The sequence below is a fragment of the Mesoplodon mirus genome (genome assembly GCF_964341445.2).
Source record: "Mesoplodon mirus genome assembly, chromosome: 4".
NCBI lineage: Eukaryota > Metazoa > Chordata > Mammalia > Artiodactyla > Ziphiidae > Mesoplodon > Mesoplodon mirus.
In genome coordinates this window covers 20269688-20296330 of record NC_138979.1, presented here as the reverse complement: position 1 = coordinate 20296330, position 26643 = coordinate 20269688, and the positions used below count along the sequence as shown (strand labels likewise).

The 26643-nt window shown below is 38.3% G+C and overlaps 1 protein-coding gene across 2 annotated transcripts in view; it reads right to left on the bottom strand.

The window, feature by feature from the left end:
- UPF2 (UPF2 regulator of nonsense mediated mRNA decay) overlaps positions 1–26643 on the bottom strand; it is a gene marked incomplete at its 3' end in the record, with an annotated part of 98385 nt that overhangs the window by 3185 nt on the left and 68557 nt on the right. Inside the window, exons 16-21 of one of the 2 annotated variants that reach the window (XM_082619792.1) lie at positions 21092–21231; positions 15239–15343; positions 14832–14930; positions 8871–9038; positions 4816–4957; positions 3367–3487 (exon numbers count right to left, since the gene is read on the bottom strand). In XM_082619792.1, the coding sequence (XP_082475918.1) occupies positions 3367–3487; positions 4816–4957; positions 8871–9038; positions 14832–14930; positions 15239–15343; positions 21092–21231 (775 nt within the window). Of the gene's footprint in view, positions 1–3362; positions 3488–4815; positions 4958–8870; positions 9039–14831; positions 14931–15238; positions 15344–21091; positions 21232–26643 lie in introns of those variants that run through there. The other variant, XM_082619793.1, reaches the window with a different exon arrangement.

Sequence of the window (26643 nt, the reverse complement as noted above, 5' to 3'; positions counted from 1 at the left end):
GCTTTGAGAAGACTATAAAACCATAAGACTTTACAGAGGGCCATTTTCAAGAGTGTTGGACAAGTTAGGATTTTTTTTTCCAAGTCATTATTTTAGGAAGAGATTTAAAATAGGTAAAGCCAAGTAGCTCAAGAGTCTCACAAAATCAGGAAAACAAAAGGGAACGAGGGTGCTAGGGAGCATAACACAGGGAGAAAGTTTGTTAAATCACTAAGCATAGATTTTCTTGAAGTCCCTCTGTCCAGTCAACAAATATTTACTGGGCATCTACTATGTGCCAGGCACCAAGACCTATGGAGGAGATAAAACGGAAAGCAAGACAAGGCCTCATGTCCGCCCTGAGTCTTCAATCTCCTGGGGGATGGAGACAAGCTAGCAGGTGACGAAGCACAACAAGGTCTGGGGAAGCACAGTGAGCCAGGGCAGCAAGGTCAGGCTCCCGAGTTTCAAGGGGAGACCTGACGGAGGAGCAGGAGTTATCCGGGGAAGAGCCCGAAAGGGTTCCAAACAGAGGGAGGCAAAAAGGGCATAACTAGAAGAGCTAAAAGGCCAGCTGGATGGAAGTAGGGGAAAAAATAGCAAGAGGTAAAGCCAGTAAGGGGAGTGCACCCCCATCACACAGGGTCGTGTTAACCAAGTGAGGAGTTGGGACTTTATCCCACAAGCCACGAGGAGCCACTGAAGGGTTTAAGCACAAGAGCTCACTGCTGGTCAGACGGCAGGTTTCCACTTGAGAAAGAACACTGTGGGGAGAGCAGAGAGGATGCATTGGAAGGGGTTGAAATTGGAGACTGAGAAGCATATCTGGAGGCTGCAGGCAATAATCCAGATGAGAGGTGACAGTAGCCTGATCTAGGATCTCCGTGCGGAGGTGGAATAAGCAGGGCCAGTGTGAGAAAGCCATTTACCAGTAGAATCAGAGGATTTGTTAATTAACTACACAGAGAGACATGCAGAGGGAAGAGTCAAAAACAAAACCTCCTTTTCTAGTTTGGACAACTGCAACGGCAGAGCTTCCGTTCACTGGGCTAGAGAACAGAGGAGGGGAGAGGATGGGGCGGGGATTCGCTGAAGTCGAAGTTCCCAGGAGACGTCTAGGTGGTTGTTCAGAAGACAGCAGGTGCACGGTCAGAAACCAGAGTGGAGGCTTGGGCTGGAGACCCGGCTGGTAACGGAGCCACGGGAGGGGACACCTCCTGCAAGACCGCTCGGCGTAAGCAAGGAGGGCCAAGGACCAGACTGAGGGGCACGGGTGTTTCCAGGAGGAGGCAAGGCCACCCCGGAGTCAGGAGACAAGCAGAGGAGGCAGGGAGGGAAGAAGAATACCAGAAAGGACAGCAGAGCCGCAGAGGTCACGGGAAGAGAGTGTGCCGACAGAAGAGGGGGCCCACGTGCAGAGCGCTCCGAGACAGCCACCCAGATGGCTGAACGGAGCACTGAGGCGGCCCGGGCCAAGGCCAAGGTGTCAGGGAAGGGGCGGGGAGGCAGATGCACAGTGAGTGCGAGGTGAGAGAGAGCCAGCGTGGCCAGTTCCAAGTCTGGCTGCCTGCAGGGCTAGAGGGAGGGAAGGAAATCAGAAAGGTAACAAAGAACTTTGAAAAACGACCGAGTAACTGGTAGCAAACTAAGAAAGGCACATCTCTGTGTTCATATACACAACTACAGCAGCATGTTTAAGCTGATACATCTGCTTTCCCATATTTTTATTCCACACTCCTTGAGAAATGCTTGGAGCTTAGACTCTCCATCAGTGATTTTTTAAATAAATACATGACTAGGGCAGAATTAGCTGTCAAGTACCTGGACCTGGTTTCTCAACTGGACTATAAGCCTCGGAGTAAAGACTGTCTTCTACTTCGGAATTTTCTATAGTGCAGGACTGAATCCATGGAAGGTGCTGGATGGAATGTAAGCCGAGGGGAGCAAATCCTACTGCAAATAGTAATTATGTAGCAAATGTCACAGTTATTGATTCTGTAAAGTCACCCAAACATTGAAAAATTAGGAAATGATGCCTACTGTTACAATATCTAAACTGAGAAAGGATTAGGGATTAATAGACACAATGCTGTTCAGAGATGTTAGGCTGCAATATGGCTGGTGAAGTTGATGAAAAACGTCAAGATAAGAAAGAGGGAGCAGACATTACCAAGAACACAATGGTATATATTTAAAGCTACTCTAAGAAAGTGTAAAAGGAGAAAACTAAAATTTCCACGGCCTTTCTTAACCTAGCCGGTTCCACGTCTTAGCACAATAAAAGGTATTATTAAAGGACTTTAATGAAGGTCGGGTAATTTAAAATAATCTAATATCTTATGCCTATTGTACATCATTTGTAACGTGGATTTCTAAACAAAAAAAATTACACTCAATAGCTGTTACAAAACAGATCCCTAAACTGTCAATGACAAACCAGTTTCCTAAATTGCAATTTGATTAGAGTTGTCTGAGCATATAGTTCAAAGAAAAATGTTACCAGGAACACGAATATACTTAGTGAGTAAAGACACAGGCTGGAACATCTGCGTTTTCTCCAATGCTACTACTCTCCTCAGTGGACCATTTCTCTACCCCAGCATTCTTTTCTACACCTGCTCGCCTGTCTCCAACAACAAGGTGACAACATTTGAGGGCTGCTGTAGAACCTCAGTCTAAATACCCCAAGGAAGACCAGTAAAAGCACAAAGCCTACGTCACTTTTGAAAATAACCCAAACACAAGACAGAAAACCAAGTTGATAGGTACCGGTCTTTAGATCAGATCCCAGCAAAACTTTCAACAACTTTAAAAAAAAGATGAGTGAGGTCTTAGGCAGTATCTAAGAAGATATGAGGCAATATCTTCTATATGAAATACCTTACAGAGTTTTAATAATTTCACATTAAGCAACTCAAGGTTAAGAAGAAATGGCATAGATCCCAGCAGGATATTTTATAATTTAAAAACAAACAAACAAAATACCTCAAAACACACTCAATCTGCATGACTGAAAGTCTAGTAACAGGTTTTGGGTTTTTGTAAACACTATGATTACATAACACTGGCTTGAGAGATTCTGACAAAAAGCCTGTGACGTCTCTCGAACTAATCTGTAACTAGTCCTCAAAAGAGGAAACTAAAAAATCCAAATAAGTCCACTCAGAAAAAGTGGAAGCCAAGATTGGTGTGGCTGAAATTAAGATTAAAAAACAAACAAACAATTTTATAAGTAGGTTTTCTTTACTCAAATATCTACAACTCAAAGACTTTTCTATTTTGCTAATCATTGGGCCTTGATCATTAGGTATAATCCAGAACTATCTAATTTGCTCACATGGACACCATGAAAAATAGCTAAGGCAGAAATAAGAGAGACCGTCCTACCTCCCACCAGTCTTAAAGATTAGATCTGCATTAGGCGCTCCCTTTGGATGTTGGTAACGAGGCCGCCGCTCCCGATTGGTGTTTGCTGGAGCCGGGCGCTGGGCAAGAGACTGCAGCATTTCTGGAATTAGGAGCAAAACAGAAAAGGCATTTAACGTTGGTAAATGTACTCCCAAGAAGCAAATAAAACCCTACGGAGATCAAGTTTATTAGTCCTGTCAGGTAGCTGACTAAAGAAAAATAACCATTATATGGACTAAAATGATTAAGAGGTACAAGAAGAGCAATCAAGAGAGGAGACATGCTCTTGAGTATCATTTAACATCCAACACTCCCTTTACAGTCAATGTGGCCACAACAGTAAGTGTCGTGAGGCAGTGAAACAGCGTAAGAAGCAGTTTAGTACAACAGCTATCGGCACGGCGTTTGGAGCCAGATAATATTAGCTCAAATCCCAGCTCTGCCACATACTAGCTATGTGACTTTTGGTTCAGTTTCCCTAAATGTAAAATGGGAATAATAATAAGCACTTATCTCTCAGAATTGTTGTGAGGATTAAGTGATTTGATAAAGTACATAAGTGTCCTGCCATAGTAAGCAATTACACTGAGTGTTACCTACCATTATTTATTATTAAGAACATTGGGTATCAACTGAACTGGAAGAGAAGATTCTAGAAATGGGATTTAAAGACAGAATCCTGGGACTTCCCTGGCGGTCCAGTGGTTAAGACTCCACGCTTCCACTGTAGGAGGCACGGGTTTGATCCCTGGTCAGGGAACTAAGACCCCACATGTCACGAAGCGTGGCCAAAAAAAAAAAAATTAATTAACAACAAAAGAAAGATAGAAAACCAACTATTTATTTATACAACCATCTCTTGCACAAAAAGCAGTCGGTGAGTACAGCACTATATAGACAGCCATGTTATGGCTCTAAAATCTGGATGCCAGGGGAATGACAAAAGGCTGACTTATGAAGTGTCAGTGGACTCTATATGTAAAGTTCCAGTCAATCCAAGTGTGCTGGGTATGTCTGCATAAAACTGGAATCCTAACTTGATGCCCGCAAATCTGAAGGGACAGAGGGTCCTTGAGACCAGGCTTCTCAAGTAGACAAAAGAAATGACATCTGTTGAATAATAATTTGCTCACAGTTGACTGGCAGCATGAGGCAATTAAAACTTGGTATTATATCACTTGCAAACATAGCCCTAACAGTATAGAACCTAACTGAATTACGGGGGAAGCAAAACATGACAAAAATTACATTAGTGTTACTTTACAAAGTAAGTGAGAGAAAAATGAAGACAGAATGGAATGTAAAAACAATCAACTTCTCAGGCTAAATATATACAAACATGACATGAAAAGGTGCAGAATAAAAGCTGTGATGTTCTGTACTTTAAAAGCCCAGATTTCCACTTCCATCCTGAAAAAGATTTGATACCTTGATAATCTTCTTGTTCTTGCCGTTCATTGATATCTAGTGTGAGCTTTTTCATTCTCATCCTCTCTTCCTGTTCTGCCTGTTGCTGGTTCCAATGATTTGCAGCAAGTTGGGAAGACATGGGTACATTAAGGATCTTAAACTGAGAAAAAAAAAAATAATAAAGAAATCACAAATGGCTTGAGAAAATCAAAGAAAAAAAAGATTTCAAATAAATTAGTAAGTAGAATTAAATGAGCTTAGAAAAATAATAATCTTTCCTTCCTTAATAAGTCAATAAAGACAGCATCATCTAAGAACGTAAACAGACAACAGTGTTACTCTGCTAGAGACAAACCCATTAGGACTGGATGGGAAGTTGAAGGCCATCAAGTTCAACCTCCATCAAGTTCAACCTTTTCTGCACCCTGTTTGGGAGCACACATCTAAGCAACAGGGGATCATTTTCCACTGTACAGACCCTATTACATATGGCTAACTATAAGAAAGGGTTTTATACAGCAAGCTGTAATCTGCACCTTTTTCATTTCTACCCTCTGGAATCAGTTCTGCCCTCCTGAACTATGCAGTCTAGTCCGCCTTCAGGCTTAACAGACCCTCCTCATATTCCAAAGACAGCTGTGACACTGGAAAAGAGAAAGAGTTAAGCAACTGACTGATGAGATCTATATCTCTATTATGGGGGAGAGTTCTTATCTATGGAATGGTTTGTTTTTAGCAGGATGTCCCTGTTTCAGGACTGTTAACAAGTATTAAACTATAATAAATATATTGTGCATTTGTTTAAAACAATCAAAAAGTTCTTTAAAACATTACATAATGGCTCTATTACATTAAAACTTTTGCTTTAATGATCAAAACATTTTATTTCAATTCATTATTCTAATTCACAGACATTTAGATACAGAAAGAAACTATCAACAGTATTATCCTTTCTTTTCAACTACTTACTTCATCGGTGCAAATTTTTCTTTTCCTACTGACTACAGAAGAAAGTTATTTCTGGGCACAAATCTGGTGCACAAAGAGATCTTTCACTTAAAAACTAAAGATTCCTATAAGGCTACACATTTCACATTTCTAAAAAAACCATTGCACCAGAAGGGCCAACACCCAAAAGTCAAATAAAGAAATAAAAATCAGAACAAAATATACTTTCTTCTTCAGACCACAAAATAACAGTGATGTTTCTTCAAATAATGTTCCTAAAATTGAACATTTTCCAAAATTCCAAATAATGTTTATGAGTTGAAAATTTACTTAATAACCAAGTACTCTGAGCTCTCATTTCATGTTTGCTAACATTTTAAAAATAAAGTTCAATAAAAATGTTTCCTTAAACAAAATTTCACATTTTAAGAAACAGGGACTTCACTCCTCATTCTGAAGCTATATAGATTATACACTATATAATCTATCCACTTTGAACCAAAAATATTTCTTCTAAAACACAGACATATGGTCCTATGTTGACCCATACAATTTAGAATTCAGGACAGCTTGAAATGAATTTACTTTTCAAAGCTCCAAAGTTTCTGAAGGTAGGTTTTAATTTTATGCCTACATGTTCTGAAAAGATCAAATGGGGTGTGCAAATTCACAGGTATACTGAATTTTCATGTGTGCCTCAGAAAAGGGAGACACGAATGAAGAAAACTGATTATTTACTATTGTATAATTTGATCTTCACAGAAAGATATTCCTAAGCCTCCTTTTAAATAAGAAAAATCAAGGCTCAGGAAGTGTGCCAATGTAGTACAAATGTTCAGGAGCTGTACGGGAATAGGAACCAAGGCCTACCGAACTGACGTTGCCACGTACTGCCCTTCACAATGAAAAAAACAACAAACTTCCTTTTTGTGCCAAGAAATCTGGTGATGAGGGGAGAGCGAGGGAGTGGAAAGGGGAAGCTGAGAGCTTTTAAAGAAAAAGAAAATGAATCAGACCTAAAATGTGATGACTGAAATAGAAGAGTCTACTCAGAGGACTAAGTCATCCCTAGAAAAGAAAAGAAAAGAAAAGCAAAAACTCTGGGCTTTGAGAATCCTGGTAACCATGGTGAACTAGCAGTTCCAAGTGCTGAGAAGAGCAATTTTACAAAGATCTCACTCCAACACCAAGTTTAGGGTCTTGATCAAAAACAAACCCTTATTTTTCTAGGGACTGGGTGGAGGATGAGGGAAAGGGGAAATGTGAGGGCTCATCTCTGGCCTGAGGGTGAGAAAGGGGGGGAACTTTCCTAAAAACTTGATAAACCTAGAAACTGCGACGGAGGAAAGTCCTATTGACTAGAAAGGAATTAGGAAGACAGTGTCTGGAAAAGATACAGCAGTGCTCGGAATCGAAGTCAAAGTTAACTATTTAAACATGACTCATGATGGAAACCCTGTTCCCAGCCCTCCATTCCGTGATCCTAACTGGTATTCAGTTTTCATATCTCAAGATTTATTTGCACTATAGCAAAATAATGGTATACTGTACAACTTTGATCTTCTGAGTAACAAGAAATTACCTGACCAAAGCAGAGATAAAAAATTAAGGTAGGCATCATCTCCTGGAGGCTGTGCTGGGAGGGAGGAAACAGAACATCCCTGCCCTCACAGAGAACACCTCATTCCCGGTCTTCTCCGGTCACCCCCGCAGCAGCTGTCTCCCTCGCATCGCCTCCTCCCCACCCGGTCTCTTCTATCCTCTTATCTTGCTTTATCTTCCAACACAGCACTGTCTCCAACCTGACATTATTTCTTTATTGTTGCCTCTCAATACTAGAATGAAAGCTCCCAAAAGAGGAGGGACTTGGTTGACTCCTGCATTTCTGCACATGGAACAGTACCTGGTATGTGGCAAGTCAACAATAAGTATCTGTTAAATGACTATTTAAATAAATGTGGGAGCCAGGTGCTGAACTTGTCTGTGATAAGCTGTGGTAGCCACTGTATTTCATAGACACTTCCATTAGTTATAAGATGCACTATTATTTTACATACCACTAAAACAGAAAAAAATGCTGTCAATTATCCCAAGAGTCCACCAACTCTAAGAGGTGGCTTGATTTCAGAAATATTAAAGTGTGGAATTTTTTTTTACAGAACTGGTAATATATGATGTATCCTAGAGTTGTGTCTGAGAGCCAGGCTCTGTTTTCTTCAGGGCACTTTTCACTATCTGCAAATATATTATGCTGTCTCTCTCCCTCATCTGGGTTGTGCATTCACGAGGCCAGGGGCTGCATCTTGTTCATCACTGTAGCCTCACACTTAGGATGGTATTTGGCACACAGTAGACAATTAATATTTGATGAGTGAATGCATGAATCAAAGTGATAGCTTAGTAGTCGGGGAAATGATTTTGAGAGCCATCTGTGAGATAAGGGAAAGAAGGAAGAGGTAATTTAAGGAGAATGGAGGAGAAGGATTAGGGGTCAGAAAACAATGATTTTTGGTTTTTTCCCAAGAGAAATCTTGGCAAGTGAGCATTTTCTTGAGATTATCTGCCCTCACCCTCCTTCCCTTTCCCATCCTGAGCTTACATATGAAACCCTTCTACTGAAAGTCAAGGTATTTATATCTTCTAACAAATACATATGATTTAAATTTTATTTTAATTTATTTATTTATCTGGCTGCATCGGGTCTTCGTTGCGGCACGCAGGATCTTCGTTGAGGCATGCAGGATCTTTCGTTGTGGCACACGGGCGTCTCTCTAGTCGTGGCATACGGATTTTTTCTCTTCTCTAGTTGTGGCGCGCGGGCTCCAGAGCACATGGGCTCTGTAGTTTGCAGCACGCAGGCTCTCTAGTTGAGGCGCTTGGGCTTAGTTGCTCCGCAGCATGTGGGATCTTAGTTCCCCGACCAGGGATCGAACATGCGTCCCCTGCACTGCAAGGCAGATTCTTTACCTCTGGACCACCAGGGAAGTCCCTATCACTGAATACTTTAAACGTTTCCAGTCTTTCCCCTTGTAAGCAAAAGATAATTTAGAACCTATAAAACAAAGTTACTGCTTACACTTGATAACTAACAACCAACTGTGAATACACGGCGGACAGATTCTTACCTGCTGTTTATTGCCTTTTCTGGTTAACATGACAAACGGCATCGTATCTGCAGACTCTGCCTCTCCCTCCCCACCACCGAGTGGGGGCCCTTTCCTCAGCTGGCTTTTGAGATGCAAGGGAATGGCAACATCAAGTTGGTGCACTTTAACAGATTCGCCGCTTCGTTGCTTAAAGACAGAAATGAAAAAATGTAAATAACCCAATACATTGCAAACAATTCCTTCAGTGCTATGTTTGTTAGAGCAAACACTAGAGCCAAGTCGTCTTTCTGAAACCACAGAGTCATCCCCCACCTCCAAACCCTTACACACGCCTAGGAGGAACCATATGATTTGGCTCCTACTGATGGCTCCAGCCTCTCCCAAGCTCAAACAAACAATGCTGTAGGTTCTACTGTTTCCCTGTTCCTTGAGTGCACTTCTCCTCTCATTCACACTCACGGCACACATCTTCCTTTGTAGTTATCACAGGCCATAACTGCCTGCTTATCCATGAGACGTCCCACCTGACTGATGGCGTTCATCACTGAACCCTTTCCCTGGCATTCGGTGGTGGTGCTTTACACACAGCAGGTGCCCAATTAATATTTAAGAGTGAAGAGAATCTACTAATGTTCAGATTAACTTCCTGCTTATTAATATCAATTATTTTTAGCATTCACACTGGATTTATCAACCAATTATTTAAACAAACCTTCACCAATGACTTACTACATGTTAGGCTTGGAGATACTAATATTAAAAAGATAGTCTCAGGCTTCCCTGGTGGCGCAGTGGTTAGGAGTCCGCCTGCCGATGCAGGGGACACGGGTTCGTGCCCCGGTCCGGGAGGATCCCACATGCCGCGGAGCGGCTGGGCCCGTGAGCCGTGGCTGCTGGGCCTGCGCGTCCAGAGCCTGTGCGTCCAGAGCCTGTTTTCCGCAACGGGAGAGGCCGCAACAGTGAGAGGCCCGCATATCGCAAAAAAAAATAATAATTAAAAAAAAAATAAAAAGATAGTCTCGATCCTCAAAGAGCTCATAAACTTGTTAAGTAAGAGAGAGAAATAAATTAATTACGATTCACTTGGGTTGCGTATAACGTGTGTTGGGGATGGAGTGACCACACAGGCCTAGCTGAGAGTGGGTGGGTGCTGAGATTTCACAAAAGGTTGAATGAAAATGGGACATTTGAGAACATTAAGACTTCACATGACTTCTTCCAAGCAGATGGTAAAAGAGCAGTTTGGGGGATATGGAGGGAATTTAGGCTGGGGAAGAATAGGTGCAAAAGCAAGGATGTGAAACAGCAGGTGCATTTAGGGAACTGCAAATAATTTCTAAGTCTGATGAATGGAGCACGAATGAGAAAAGAGCGGAACATGACTCTTCAAAGCTAAGAAGGTAATGTCGAAAGGCCATGAAGGTGTTAAAACTGCTTAACTGCTATTTAAATAGTCTTTTGATATAGGTGCCATATATGCAAGAGTTGGTTTTTTTTGGGTTTTATTTTTTTGGTTTTTTTTTTTTGCAGTATGCGGGCCTCTCACTGTTGTGGCCTCTCCCATTGTGGAGCACACACAGGCTCTGGACGCGCAGGCTCAGCGGCCATGGCTCACGGGTCCAGCCGCTCTGCGGCATGTGGGATCTTCCCGGACCAGGGCACGAACCCCTGTCCCCTGCATCAGCAGGCGGACTCTCAACCACTGCGCCACCAGGGAAGCCCGGTTTTATTTTTTGATTTCTAAGTTCCAATTTCTTAGAATTTGCTTAAAGTTCTCCCAGGTTCATAAGATTTATCAAGACTTTTTATCAGTATTTAAAATTTGAAAGAATCATGTTAGATGAATCTTGATTTGTAAATTATCTTTCTTTCCTGATAACAAAATTAACATACTCTTTTTGTAAACTATTTCAATACAAAAATATATTACTGGGCTTCCCTGGTGGTGCAATGGTTAAGAATCCACCTGCCAGGCAGGGGAAAATGGGTTCGAGCCCTGGTCTGGGAAGATCACACATGCTGCAGAGCAACTAAGCCTGTGCACCACAACTACTGAGCCTGCGCTCAGGAGCCCACAAGCCACAGCTACTGAGCCCGCGTGCCGAGACTACTGAAGCCCGCGCGCCTACAGCCAGTGCTCCACAACAAGAGAAGCCACCGCAATGAGAAGCCCACGCACCGCAATGAAGAGTAGCCCCACTCACTGCAACTAAAGAAAGCCTGCGCACAGCAAAGACCCAACGCAGCCAAAAATAAAATTAATTAATTTAAAAAAATATATATATATATATATTACCAATGCGTCCATACCAATCCCTCCAGGTACCTCCCTCAGCCCGACTCCAAGATGCAACAACTATTAACAATGGGTCATGTCCTTCCAGATTTTTTCTTGCATATATATACATATATAAACATATACTATATACACATATAAACAGGAGCAACCATGATGTGTATTATTCTATACTAAACATACATGTTCTTCTTCTTTTTGATTCAATATCTTGGGCATCTAGTTGAATATATACAGAGCTAATTATAGGGGTGTGTCTTATTTATTTTATTGGTCCTCTACTGATAGACAGCTTAGACTTTTTTTTCTATTACAATGTCACATCTTTGTGACATTATATTTAACTTCATGCACTTGAGAGACTATTATTAAGGGTACATTTTTAGATCAAATGGCATGCCCATCTGACAGGTTTACCAAATTTTCTCTAAAAAACAATGGACTCATTTACACTTACCAAATATAGATGTTTGCCCACACTTAACCACAATAGATACTGTCACTTTTTAAATCTTAATATCTGATGACCTGATAAAAAGGCCCTTCTTAGTTCGCTTATCTTTTGATTGTCAGTGAGCTTTAGCACGATTTTGCATATTCTTTCCAACAACAACAAAATGAGTCATTCATCTTTTCTCATTACTTTGTATGATCTCTTTGGTATAGTAGAGATATTGACTCGTGTTGTGTTGGCTATAGACTTTTTCCCCCCGGTCTGTTATTTCTTAAAGGTTTTTATGGCATTCTGTGCTGGAAAGTAATGCAACAAATGGTTGATAAGAGACTACACCACTCACTACCCTTTCACCTTAAGCAAGTTTTTTTGTCTTTCCAAGCCTATTTCTTTAAGTGAAACATGGGAATATAAACAGCATCCAACAGCACTGTATGAAGAATAAATGTAAAGTCTTAATGCAGTGCTCAACAGTCTTCACAATTATTAAGATTTTTTGAGAGATTTGCAATTAATTCTGGTGTGGAAATAAAACAGAAATCCAGCTTTATTTTTATTGACCATTTGTTGAATACACCATTTTCCCTCAACTGATCTGAAGTGTTAACTTCATCATGATTAAACTGCCATGTTCTGAGGTCTATTCTGGACTCTCCTCTGTTTGATTAATCTGTCTATTCCTGCAACAACCTATTACTGTATGTATATCTTGTATCTCAACTCACCCTCCATTTTCTACAAGTCTCCTAGCTATTCTGTTTCTTCTTACAGATGCTTTTAGGAATAATTTTGTTAAGTTCACCCTGCATTCATGTCCCTGTTCTTCTCTCCCCCCACCCCCACCCCATCCCCAAATGCCCCCCGTGGGACAGAATTAGGACTGCATGAAATTTAAGGACCTGATTCATGAAGAGTCAATGTCTTCATGATACTGTATCTTCCTATGATTTTTAGCAAAAGGAAGACGTCTGTACAACTGTTCGTTTGGAGTATTTGATAATGATTTAAAATCAGTGCCTAACAGAGGATGAAGTTTTCTCCAGTACATAAACACAAATGCAAAAATGTGAATTCAAAGTTTCCTCCTCTCTGATCACATCCTCCCATCCTTCCAGATCACTTCTTCAAGAGTACTCAATAAGTAACGATCACTGGACCACATCAAAAGCTCCCATTCCTCTGACTTCCTCAGCTTTTCTACCTTATTTCTAAATGTTGGGCTCCTCAGGGCTCAACCCTGAACCTGCTCCTCTTCTGTCTCCACACCCTACATCTGGGTGAGTCAGTTATTGCCATGGCTTTAAATATGCTCTAACAACCGCTCCATTTGTGTTTCTCTTCTGATCTCCAGACACTTCCACTGACACCTCACAGGCTCCTCAAACTTAACAAGTGGAACTTGGGCTCACTCTCCCGTTTCCAGTCAGAGACCAGCCAGTGGCCCAAAAGCTAAAAGACTTGAGTGTCGTCTTTGACTCCTTGGGCCCCACACACCGCTATCTAATCAAGCACAAAATAAATCCAGTTCATTCTACCTCCTAAACAGCTTTCAAATCCAGACTTCTGTCCATGTGCCCTGCCACTCCCCTAGACAGATGACCATCATCTCTCACCTGGGTTACCACCACAGCCTTCTAACCACCCCCTGGTTAGTCTCCCCACTTTTAGTCCTATCCCAGTCTGAACCAGCTCCTTAAAGGACCGGGCCACTCCCAATTACCTGTTCTCATGCTGTGACCCACCCACAGACCGTGTTCTATTAATACTGGCCTTTTTTAAGTTTTTCAAACACAAGTTCTTTTCTGCTTCAGTACCTCTGACACACTTTCACGTTACCCTAATTTTTCACCCAGATGACTCCTCTGTACCTGTCTTGTCTAAAAGTCATGCTCTCAGAGATGCCTTCTCTGATCATCTTATCTAAAGAAGGCCCTTCTCCTTTACTCTCTACCAAAGCGTTCTTTTAGTTCCTTAGCACTTATAAGTTGAAATTACATATTTGTGGTTAAATATCTACCTCCCCCATAAAAGTACATTCTCTGAGAGCAGGAACCAGGTCTGTTTTTATTTACTATTTTATACTAAGCCTGAACAGTGCTAGTCACACAGTAGGCCCAATAAATACTTGCTAGACAAATGAATGAATGAGTAAATAGCTACTGACTCATGTAAGATACGAAAAACTTCTTTAAGGAGTAAACTGTTTATTACCTCATCAAAGGGATTATAATGATTATGTTTTATATGATGATGTGTGCTCCTAAATGACATGAATATAAGGTTTCATAAAGTAAGAGTTTTCTAGATGTATGAAGAAATTTTAATATACGTAGGAAGAAGCAAATTGGCCTGTACCACTAATTTATACATGATCATAGCTTCTGACCTTATCAGCATCTTCTACATTTATGAAAGTAAAATCCAGTATTTCTTCTCTAAAGGATTATTCCATCGGCATCTACTCCATAACTAAAAATAACCCTCCTCTTTTAACTCTGACCTTCTCTAGCTACATCCCCATTTCTTTTCCCTTTCTAGAAAATGTCTCAAGTCAGCTCTACCTGTATCCAGTATTTTCACTTCCTCCTTCTCCATTTCCCACTGAGCCCACACTCCATGGGGCTTTCACCTACCATTCCAACAAAAGCCCCCTTCTCAAGTCACCAAAGGTTAAAACAATAGCTATATATAGGGCTGAAGTAAACAGTCCATGGGATTTTCCCTCTAACTACAGAAAAACATAATTACCTAAATCACTGGGAAGATGGAGCTTTTTATAAAATCTAGTATCTTAATATCATGATTAAACAATTAACATTTCTTTAAATATCAAATGACCAATTTCCTCTAGATATTTATATATGTTATTCAAATTATAAATCAAACTTAAGAATTTACTAAATTAAATTTCCCCAAATATTTATCTTCCGCAGTTTGACTCCTAAACAAACTGCAAGTGAAGGGTTTTAGAAATAGAGATATGACTTCAGAGAGAAAAGGTGGAGGGTGATACAATGAAGTCACTCTGTTCCAAGTCTTATTACATTTTTTCCATCTATTTTCAAAGAAATGTGGCAAATTAGGATGTGGGGTGCCAGAAGTATTGGCAGCTTCAAACTGTCTAACTTAGAAAAAGCTGCTGCAGAGGTAAATGTTTAGGTAGGAAACACAATCAAATGTGCTGCAGTATTTTGTATTGAATACTTTGGATTAGAGCAACAGTTAATACCTGCAGATTTTCTAGCATCATTTTATCCAGAGCTTGAATGAAGTCCTCATCTTCTACACAAGGTACATGTTTGAGTCCACCTCCTTTAATCATTACCTCCTTATAAAAACAGAATAGAAACAAGAATTCAGACCAGAAATTCTAACTGTAATGTTTTGTATGGCAGAACCTTTTGTACTGATAACTTTTCCAACATAACTCAAGGAATGAGTGGGCAATATAACATTATTATATAGTCAAAGAACTTGTTAATAAAGAAAAGTATTTAGATAGGAAAACAAATTAAAAATGAATTTCCAAAGAAACATTATTTCAATTATCACAAAAACTAAAACTTCAGTGGCTAAAATTGAAATACTATGAAAATAGTGCACAATTTCAAAAAGCGAATTTTCAGCCATACGTACAGTATTTTCTTCGTCAGTTTCATTCTCCTTATTTGAATCCGTGAGGTAATCTGTATTCTCTTCCTCTTCTTCCTCCCCTTCATCGTCATCATTATCAGAACCCTCCTGAAATTGTTTAACATTTGTAGAAGATTAAGACATTTTGAAAAACATTACTACTTTTACATGCCTTAAAAAGATGTTAAATTTTCTGTATAATTGTTTATTATTCTCTGGTTTCAGCCTTTTATGCAGTCTGCCTAGACTGGTAGGGCGAAGTCAGCTGGCAACATGTACTACATACCAGTAGCTGAAAACCCATTTCACATTTTCCACTGATCTAGTAATACAAAGATCCTTTGTAGAAACTCTTCCTTGAATTCCACAAGGAACGAGTTTCCTGAACCTTTTGTTATTTTTCTCCTCCCTAACTTGAGACTGATTTTCTCATAGTAGTTCTTTAATATCCATCTAACTCTGCAATGAAAACTGACAATTCAAATTTAACATTGTTACCATTTGAAAGCAACGACACTACATTTTATAAAGCACCTCACTGTATAAAGCACCTCAGTTTAGAAAGTGCTCTCACAGCATTTTGTTTGCTCTACCTAATTCTGAAGAAGGATGGATAAGCTTTATGGTCCTCATTTTTATATGTGAAAAAACTAAGGCTCAGAAAAGTTAAGTGACTTGCCCAAGGACATGTGCTTTATTAAGCAGAGGAGATAGGCATTCTGACTCCCCTTGCTGGTGGCTTTCAAGTACTACATCTCTCCATCCTCTCCTGTCAGTCCCCCCAGCATCCTCTTCTCTCAGCCAAAATTCCTTTTCAAACGGAAGATTGGGCAGAACTCCAGTGAATTTTCAAAGAGGCACAAAAAAACCAAAACTATAACCATAACCAAAACCAAAAAAAACCCCAACCACACAGGGGCAGCATTCCATCTGAGTATCCTTCTAACACAATTCACTCCCACTCTGTTCCATAAAAGTTTTTTTTAAAAAGACTACACTAAACCCAGCTGTTTCTCATTGCGCCAAGAGAAATAAAGTGAATGAGAAATAATTCCTAAGAGAAAACAAATGATTTAAATTTGTTATAACACTTCTAGTATACACAGAAATTGATTCTAAAAATCCAAACAGTGCATTATTACTTACTATAGAGACATCTGAAAACTTTTAGAATTTCTGAAGTGGAAATAGTTGAGGAAAATACAGGAAGGCATTAACTTTTTTTTCAAATGCATTAACCTTTTTTGACATAATTCTATAATTCAAATTTAAATTTGCAATAGAAATGCTCTTAAATTGGCCCTTGGAAAACATTAATCATTTCTTAACACTTGAAAGATGCTTCCTATTCAAAAACTAAGCTAAAACACATTAACCCTTTCCTTTCACCATTTTTTATATTGCTCAGGCAAACTAAAACGGATTGACTTTTGAAATTAAAACGCTGAACAAGAATCTCCCTGTCCTAATCCCATGGTCATAATAACCTATGAGGTAAGGAAGTCAACAGACCACATGAGCTGGTTAGGAAAGCAGGTGGTCAGCACAGCAGAAGTCAAACTGTCCAAGTTCAAATGCTGGCTTGCTAGGACCTGGGGCAAATTATTAACGTATCTGTGCCTTATTTATCACCTAACTCATAGGGTGCCAAGAGAAATGGTAATATGAACACAGTGACCATGCTCAATAAATATTATTGCTATTACAATAATAAATCTTGTACTTTCTCTAAAATGCTGCAGAAAATTAGAATTTTAGCAGAAGAATATTTATTTCATCTTTAAAGTTCCTTTTAATTTACCCAGCTGATACTAAGAAGAAAATATTCTGGTTGTTATGTGCTAAGAATAACTTCAAAAGGCCATATGGAGCTTGGAAGAGTTGTGGACCAAGATGGAAAAGAAGAGTACAACTTTTCTGAAGAGTTCCACTCCAGCCCTGTTCTTTCTCGGTTGAGGCAAATATTTATAGAATATCCTACATTGTTCTTACTACTTTATAATCAACCCATCTTCTCTCTTTAAAAATGTTCTCCTCCCTATGTTTGGAGGGTACTGGTGGGAAAGGATGGTCTCGGGTGGGAGAGCAAACAATTCCAACTCCATTTCCTTAAAGTAAACCAAGCATTCCTTTCAATTCTCCTCCCAGACAAGGCTCATGAGTCATCCTATCGAACATTTTGTTTTTCCACTTAGCAAACACACATATATTATGTATAATATCCACTTTGCAACTGGAAAAGAAATAGTTAAAAATGATACAATTTTAAAAATTATAAAGTTCACTTTTGAAAAGGAGAAAATGCGTTTAGAGGAGAAAATATAGTACAACTATTCAAATGAGAAATTTATAGGAAAATGAGTCACTCTTTAATGTCACATTTACTGAGGATGTTTAATTTATTAGATTCTTTATCTAATTAGTGCGGTAGCAAAATCCAAAGACAGCCATAAGATTAGTCTAAAAATACAAAATGGAAATACTCTCTCATTTCCTTTTGTTGTTATAAAGTACTTAATAAGCCAATTTAAATTATATAATTGAATGTTTCTACGACAAACTCATTTTTTAGAAAAGCAATATAGGGACTTCCCTGGTGGCACAGTGGTTAAGAATCTGCCTGCCAGTGCAGGGACACAGGTTCGAGCCCTGGTCTGGGAGGATCCCACGTGCCGCAGAGCAACTAAGCACATGTGCCACAACTACTGAGCCCGTGTGCCACAACTACTGAAGCCCACACACCTACAGCCCATGCTCCGCAACAAGAGAAGCCACTGTAATGAGAAGCCCACACACTGCCACAAAGAGTAGCCCCCGCTCACCACAACTAGAGAAAGCCCGCGTGCAGCAACGAAAACGCAACAAGGCCAAGAATTAATTAATTATTTTCCTTCTTTAAAAAAAAAAAAAGCAATATAGCAATGTCCATCTCTTATATAGAAATCAATTATAGAAACATATTCCAGTTCTAAATTTTTATCAATTTATTTATATCTACTTTAGGGGAGTGGTCAGGTTGGAAAGAGAAAGTGCTGGCAATACTGTATTGTATATTTGAAATTTGCTAAGAGTAAATCTTAAAAGTTCTCATCACACACACACAAAAAAACATTACTAACTATGTGAGGTGATGGATGTTAACTAAACTTATTATGGTAATCATTTCTCTCTCTCTCTCTCTCTCTCTCTCTCTCTCTATATATATATATATATATATATATATATAAAATGTTATATATACACCTTAAACTAATACAATGTTATATCAATTATATCTCAATAAAACTGGGGGGAAAAAGTGGTAGCAAAATACCAACACAAAGGTGCATTTCTACTGCCTATAAATGCTAACCAATTATAAAAACCATACATTATTATTTATGCTGCCTTTTATACAATAATTCATTTTTAACTAACAGCAAAGCTATTTGCGATGTAGTCAAATCATACGAAATGTTCATTAATAGCTACAGACCTTCAGGGCTAAAAAAAAAATAAGACTTAGGGATTTCTACTTCTAACTGTAGAAAGTCTTAATTACCTTAAATTACTGGTCATTTAAAAAATTAATTAATTAATATTTATTTTTGGCTGTGTTGGGTCTTCGTGGCTGCGCGTGGACTTTCACTAGTTGCAGTGAGCATTGTGGTGCACAAGCTTCTCACTGCAGTGGCGTCTCTTGTTGCAGAGCACGGGCTCTAGGCACATGGGCTTCAGTAGCTGTGGCACGCGGGCTCAGCAGTTCTGGCTCGCGGGCTCTAGAGCACAGGCTCAGTAGTTGGGGTGCATGGGCTTAGTTGCTCCTCGACATGTGGGATCTTCCCGGACCAGGGCTCAAACCCGTGTCCCCTGCACTGGCAGGTGGACTCTCGACCACTGTGCCACCAGGGAAGTCCCTATGGGTCATTTTTCTTTCGCACTAAATGAAGCTTTTTAAAAATCCAGTTTATGAATCTCTTTTATGAATGCCTTAAATAATTTACATTCCTTTATACATGAAACAACCCATATCCTCTAAACATTTGTATTCTATTTACTCAAGTAAATCAAAACTTAAAATTTTAATAAATTCAATTTCCATAAAACATTTAAATATTGATTATAAATTTAAACTTTTTCAATATTTAATTAAAATCACACTTCTAAATTATCACACTCTCCTAAATGCTTTTAGCACCCAAGGGACACAAAGAAACCATATACATGATATCATAATTATAAGCTTACAAAGTGAAAAAGTGCTAATTCCATGATTTAAATTTTATATTCATCAGTATTTTATTGTTATTCTTATTTATCCTGCTTTTCATTTTCTTAACTTTCTCATTTAAATATATATTAATGTAGACAGAATAGCATAAGGAACCCTTACCCATTACACAACTGAACAATTATTAGCTAATGGTCAGGTTATAGTTTCTTGTATATCCCTAACTCATTGCCCAGTCTACTTCCAGGTTATGAAGCAAACCCCAGATACTCTATTATTTTAGGTGGAATTTTTAAAACTTAAGCAGCTTTAGAAGAAAAAAGGAACGAATTAAAACTATTAGGTTGAATCATATGTGAAAATGACATTTTGATAGGTCCTAAATGGTAGAACAGTCATTTCATTCATGAACAGTCATTCATGTTAGTTTGGCCTAACAGAGTCGTAAAAACAAAAGGGCACACTGATGATTATGGTACATGATGATTTTCAGGTTTCCTATACTATCAGATCTGGGAAAAAGCAAAGTTATTAACATCTAGTCCATAATTTTTTCATAAAATCTACAGGTTAAAAAGTCCACACTCAAAAGTGAGATTAAGGGTACTTCCTGGTGACCCAGTGGTTAAGACTCTGTCCTCCCACCACAGGGGGCACAAGTTCAATCCCTGGTTGGGGAATTTAGATCTCACATGCCGCACGGTGTGGCCAAAAAAAACAAAAGTGAGATTAAGATGCATAGCTGATCGGGACTTTCCCGGTGGCACAGTGGTTAAGAATCTGCCTGCCAATGCAGGGGACAAGGGTTTGAGCCCTGGTCCAGGAAGATCCCACATGCCGCGGAGCAACTAAGCCCGTGTGCCACAACTACTGGGCCTGCACCTTAGAGCCCGCAAGCCACAACTGCTGAAGCCCGCATGCCTAGAGCCCATGCTCCACAACAAGAGAAGCCACCGCAATGAGAAGCCCGTGCACCGCAACAAAGAGTAGCCCCCGCTCGCCATAACTAGAGAAAGCCTGTGCACAGCAACAAAGACCCAACGCAGCCATAATTAAATAAATAAATTAAATTTTAAAAAAAGAAAACACATACTTAGCAGATCAAACAATTTTTTGTCTTCAAATTGCTTATTAAATAAAAATCCTAACCATAATGATGGATACATGTCATTATACTTTTACCTAAACCTATACAAAGTACAACACCAAGAGTCAACTGTAACGTAAATGATGGACTTAGGGTGATCACGATGTGTTGCTATAGGTTCATCAGTTGTAACAAATGTACCACTTTGGTGGGGGATGTTGATAATGGGGGAAGGTTGTGTGAGTAGGTATGAGCAGGTAACATATGGGAAATCTCTGTATCTTCCCCTTAAGTTTGCTGTGAACCTAAAACTGCTCTAAAAAAATGGTCTTAATAATAGCAATTTTTAAAAATCCTATGATCAGTATTTTCTTACTTGTAAAAAAAAAAAACCTCAATTAATCCAGCAGTTTTATAATAGACATATACTACTAGTTACATGTACTCTAATAAAACTAAAGAGGAGATCTTATTTTATACATTAAAGAAAATCTTGGCTCATATAATCAAAATACTCTTTTACAAATGTACCTATTTTGCTATAAATAAAAGTCATCACCTCTTCCTCTGGCTCATTCACTTCACTTTCATTTCCAGATTGTTCCTCTGTTTCAGCTCCTCCTTCTTCTTCTTCTTCATCCTCTTCAAGATTTTCTCCTTCTGTCATAGAATCTTTTGAGTCTTTGTCATTTACTAGGCCTTGAAGTGAGGAGAAAGTAGAAAAAGACATAAAAAAAAGATAAAGGCAAGTTTTCGACAGTATTACACCACTTAAAGTATGTATTAAGATAATTCAACAGCCATGTTCTCAGAATAAAATAAGAACAGAATTTAAAACTATTTTGAGAACCATTTAAAAAACTTAATTAGATCTTTATTTCAACAAAGGAGCACTGATACATTTCTTAACCACTAGCCAAAAAAAAAAAAATTTTTTTTCCCTTTCTCAGAGCTTCAAACTGTTTATCTCAGTGTCAGATGAACAAAGGCAAACAGGAGCAGCACATAAGGTGCAGCTTCAGCCACGTACAATGCAACCTTGGTCATACTTTTTATCAAATGATATTTCAAGAATCTCTAAACACTCAAGGATATAATAAAATTATATCGCTTTAATGGAGAAGTCGCGTTTGACTATCAATTTGAATGTCTGCAAATTAAGACTGAGGGAAGGAGGCAAAGCTAGATGGTGACACATCTAACAGCTGTGTCACCAAAGAGCTTGTTTTTTTCTTCAGTAACAGCGTGTTCCTCCAAAGGGAATTCCCTGGCTTGAATCTCTTTCCTCCTCCTCATGTTCATCCACATTTTGCTGCCTAGTCAATTCTTCTTTATTATCATTTGAGTTCCAAACTACTCTCTACTTTCAAGATGCACATACCATGGTCTCATCTGATCCGACTTTTCCCCACGCTCCCTAGTCCTAATCCAGCCTTTTCCTGTAGTTGGGGTAGACTCTTCTGTGTCACAAAGTATACTAACCTTGCATTCGTGATCATCAAATTGCTTCTCCATAGAGAATATCGTTCAATATGCACTTTCAAATACTATACATTCTTCAAATTTAGTCTAAGTTTCACTTCCTGCATAAACTCACTGAGTACTACTTTTCCTCCTACTTACTCTAAAGCACTTGCAGAATTGATCACAGCACTTTACACTTAAAGATACACCATGTAATGGTTTTTCTAATGATTTCAATACATGTTACATCAGATTATAAGAGCCTTGAGAACAAAAAACTTTTTTTATATATTCAAAACTCATTAGAGGCCATATATTGATAAATACACAGTAGGTGTTTAGTAAATACTTGTTTACTCACAGAATCTTAGACAATTAGAGCAGACAGAAACTTTAGTGACGATGTGATTTAACCCTTTCATTTTATGAGGCATACTGAAGCCCAGAAGGTTTGAATAACTAACACAACCAACAAAAACAAAAAATTACTCCAGTGTCTTAAGTCTAACCAATTAAGAATTGACAAAAACACAGATGTACAGAGTGATGAAAGTAGGTACATTCAAGTTTGGAAATTAAAAAAAAAAAAATTGAGAAAAGATGGATAAAGCTCAGAGAGATCTGTTTTAAAAGAAAAATAATACTGAGGGAAAAAACTGCTATCTCAGATTGAGATACCATTAACTTACTATTTTATTTATTTATTTATTTGGAATTTCAGAAGCAATATATTGCTTTAATGTTATCAAAGGCAAAAAATTAAAAGTCAGGACTATATAAATCTAAGCACTCTCAATAAAAAATATCACAGTGCTGATAAACTCACATGGCCTAATATACCATTATACCTTTTTTATAGCCACTTTAAAATACGTGTCACAGGAAGAACTCTAATGGATAAGTAGCTTTGTTTTGATAGCTGTACATCTAATTTGTAAGGAAAATACTACTATTTCTAACACATTTTCATTTGCATTGCAAGTTAGTTTCAAAAGCAGTTTATAAATATATTTTGCATTTGCTAAGCTGTATAATAAACAGTTCAGTTGTTGACCTCTAGGACACTGTCAATCTAAAATAAACAATGCAGATAAAAATGTACAAAGGACATACGGTTAATAAAACGTAAAATCTAGACAGTACAATATTTAAAATGTGGGTCAGAATTAAGTGTACTTGGGGACCAAAATAATCAAATACTGTTCTCTTGAATTTGAGCTGCTTGGTGCCTCAGTTTTCCTGCTCATAACAGAGTAATAATTGTGATACTCCCTTTCAAATGGTTTTCATTTATATTTCTCTGCTCACTAGACATGCTAACCATTTTCCCCACATACTTACTATGTCAGAAAGAGCACAGTCTTTGAATTCTGGCTCGATTGTTAACCTAGTATTTTGATTTGGGCTTTACATAACTCACTTGTCAAATATGAACATTACCTTCCACTTTAATTTTGGCAAACTGGAAGTACTCAATAAAAATACCAACTCTTGGGCTTCCCTGGTGGTGCAGTGGTTGAGAGTCCGCCTGCCGATGCAGGGGACACGGGTTCGTGCCCCAGTCTGGGAAGATCCCACATGCTGCGGAGCGGCTGGACCCGTGAGCCATGGCCGCTGAGCCTGCGCGTCTGGAGCCTGTGCTCCGCAACGGGAGAGGCCACAGCAGTGAGAGGCCCGCGTACTGCAAAAAAAAAAAAAAAAAAAAAAAAATACCAACTCTTCCCTGCCCTCCCTCATTTGATTATGTTATGTTCATCTATCTATTGTGTATCAATTTGCCTGTGTTCTTTATGTAAGTGATAATAACCTGGCACAGAAACTATTTTCACTTCAATCTTAGTTATTTCTTTCATTGTACAAAAGTTTTAAGCACCCAAATCTGCCAACATATGTGTGCTTTCTTGCATCATTTTAAAATTTAGGAAAATTACCACCTCTCCAAATATCTGATGATCAGATCTATTTTTAACTTTTAAAAAATAAATATTTAACTCCTCAATCCATCTGGAGTTTGATGACATAAGATGTGGCTCTATATCAATTTTCCCCCTAAATGCTCACCTTGTTGTTCTTATCCTATTTTTAAGATTCCTATTTCGTCATACAATAAATTGTTTTGTATTTAATTGGGGCAACTTCTGGGCTTTTATTTTATTCTACTGATTTTATTTTTAATTTATGAAATACACTCTTCTGTTTTATAGGTAATTTATTCATATGACTTTTCTTTTTTCACTTTTATTCTTCCCATTTCTGTTCCTTTTATAATATAATAATATAATCTAGAACTTCCAAACCAGAATTAAATTACATTGCCTATTACCATTTTGGTTTTGTTCTTAAAGTGTGTCTTACTAGAGAATGGACTTGAGGAAATGGGGAGGGGGAAGGGTAAGCTGTGACAAAGTGAGAGAGTGGCATGGACATATATACACTACCAAATGTAAAATAGATAGCTAGTGGGAAGCAGCCGCATAGCACAGGGAGATCAGCTCGGTGCTTTGTGACCACCTAGAGGTGTGGGATAGGGAGGGTGGGAGGGAGGGAGATGCAAGAGGGAAGAGATATGGGAACATATGTATATGTATAACTGGTTCACTTTGTTATAAAGCAGAAACTAACACACCATTGGAAAGCAATTATACTCCAATAAAGATGTTAAAAAAAAAAGTGTGTCTTAGAGCCAGTAATTCTCTCTATCCTGAGAAAACCAAGATACACACAAAAGTAACATAATAATGTTATTTATAGGGGTGCAAAATTAGAAATAACGTGTCAAACAACAGAATTAACACATTCGTACAAAGAAAAATAGCCAGTTTTGTAAAAAATTAAATATTTAGAAAAGTATTTCATGTCAGGAAGAAATTTCATAATATATTAGGTAGAAAAAAATCCAGTTATAAAACTGCAAACACGTGAAGAAATTTTTTTAAAATAGAAGAACATATATCAAAATGTTAACACATGATTCTCCGTGCATATGAAATATCAGTGATTTCTGTCTTCTTGGCATTTTTCCAAATTTCTGCCATGAACACTTCATTACTTTTAATAACATTAAAATGGTTTTAAAAATATGAGAAAATGCTAACTATTAAGTTAGCATTGGATAGCTATAAGATTGAAATGATAATGAATTTGCAAGTGCTTGAAAACAAAAAACTACCAAAAGCAAAATGCTATATTATCTTATGGTTTACCAACAGGAAACAGATTCAATATAGGTTTATTCATGTATACCTTGTCTATGATATTTAGATTCTAAAACAGAAGGAAAATGGGACGACTTGGGAGCATATTGATTCTAGTTGCCACCATCCTTAGAGTTGCATTGGCAAATGGTGACTGGTGACCTATTTTTTTCCTTTCCATATTCTAAACAAGGACAGACTCCTCAAAAGAAGCCCGAAGTCCTTTAATTTAACTCTTTGCTCGATAAAGGATAAAGCATACTGCTCTCTTTACTGCTACCAAACTGGGTATCCAACTAGTATTTCCTCATGCCCACTATACAGAGAGAGCCATTCATGGAAGTCTTTGGAAAACAAGGCTAAGACTATTTCAAAGCATATAAAGTAAATGAAATAAGTATGTAGATAAATAAACACTCTACTTGAAACGATCATTTTATACAATTAGAAATCTGAAAAGGAAAAGAAAGTAGATAACTTGGGACAAAGTTCAAAGAACAAAAAGAATCACATATGCGTTTATGGGTTGAGAATTAGGAAAAGTGAATAGTTGCATAATCAGTAGCACCTTTCAAATAACGCTCAAATAGATAACAGTAATCGAATTCTCCAAAACAGGATTTACCTTGGAGAAAGAAACCCTATTAATATGCTGGATGTAATATGAAAAAATAATTTTAGAGGAAAAGGATCACCAATGCCTTTGCCATGAAAAGTGGTTTTTCAGATATGCAACATAGTAAATTTATACAATTAGTATAACTGGTCAAGGTAAGGGTCTCCTAATAAATAATCTCCTAATAAAATACTAGCTTCATAGGCTGAAACCATGTGTCACTTTGAAATGACTACAATACAACATGCTAAGAACTATCAGCAAGCAAGCCAGACTGGTAAGGCCCCACCCTGTTCCAGTTATTTCCACTGGCAAGGCTAGTCGGCTCCTACAGTCCTTTAGGGGAGCCATTCAAATGCTACCTCTTCTTCCAGAACAATCGCAGAAGGATACTGAGAAAGTAAAGTGACCAATCCTCCTGTAGCACATTTCTCACATGTTCTCTAGTCTTTAGAAACAGAGACAACTCCCCCAGTGACTAGGAACTAAAATTTGGTGGGATAGTTTCAAACTTCTAACTGGCACCCCCTTATATAGTGTCAAGCCTGCACTGTCTTAGGAAATAGTGTTATTGAAAATATATACTGTATATGAGATGCTTTAATCAAAAGTAGGTTTTAAATTAGCAACCAAAAATTCTAAAATTAAGAGAGGCTGACAGGATTATATTTTTTCCATCATTATCATTTGCTTCAAGTTTTACATGACTGTTTTCCTCCAATTTGGGATTATTTAATGAAATCAAGAAGTCAGTCACCCAGGTCTTACCTAACACTATTATGTAACACTCAACATCAAAAAACAGAAAGTATACAAAAGTAAACGCTAACTGAAGAC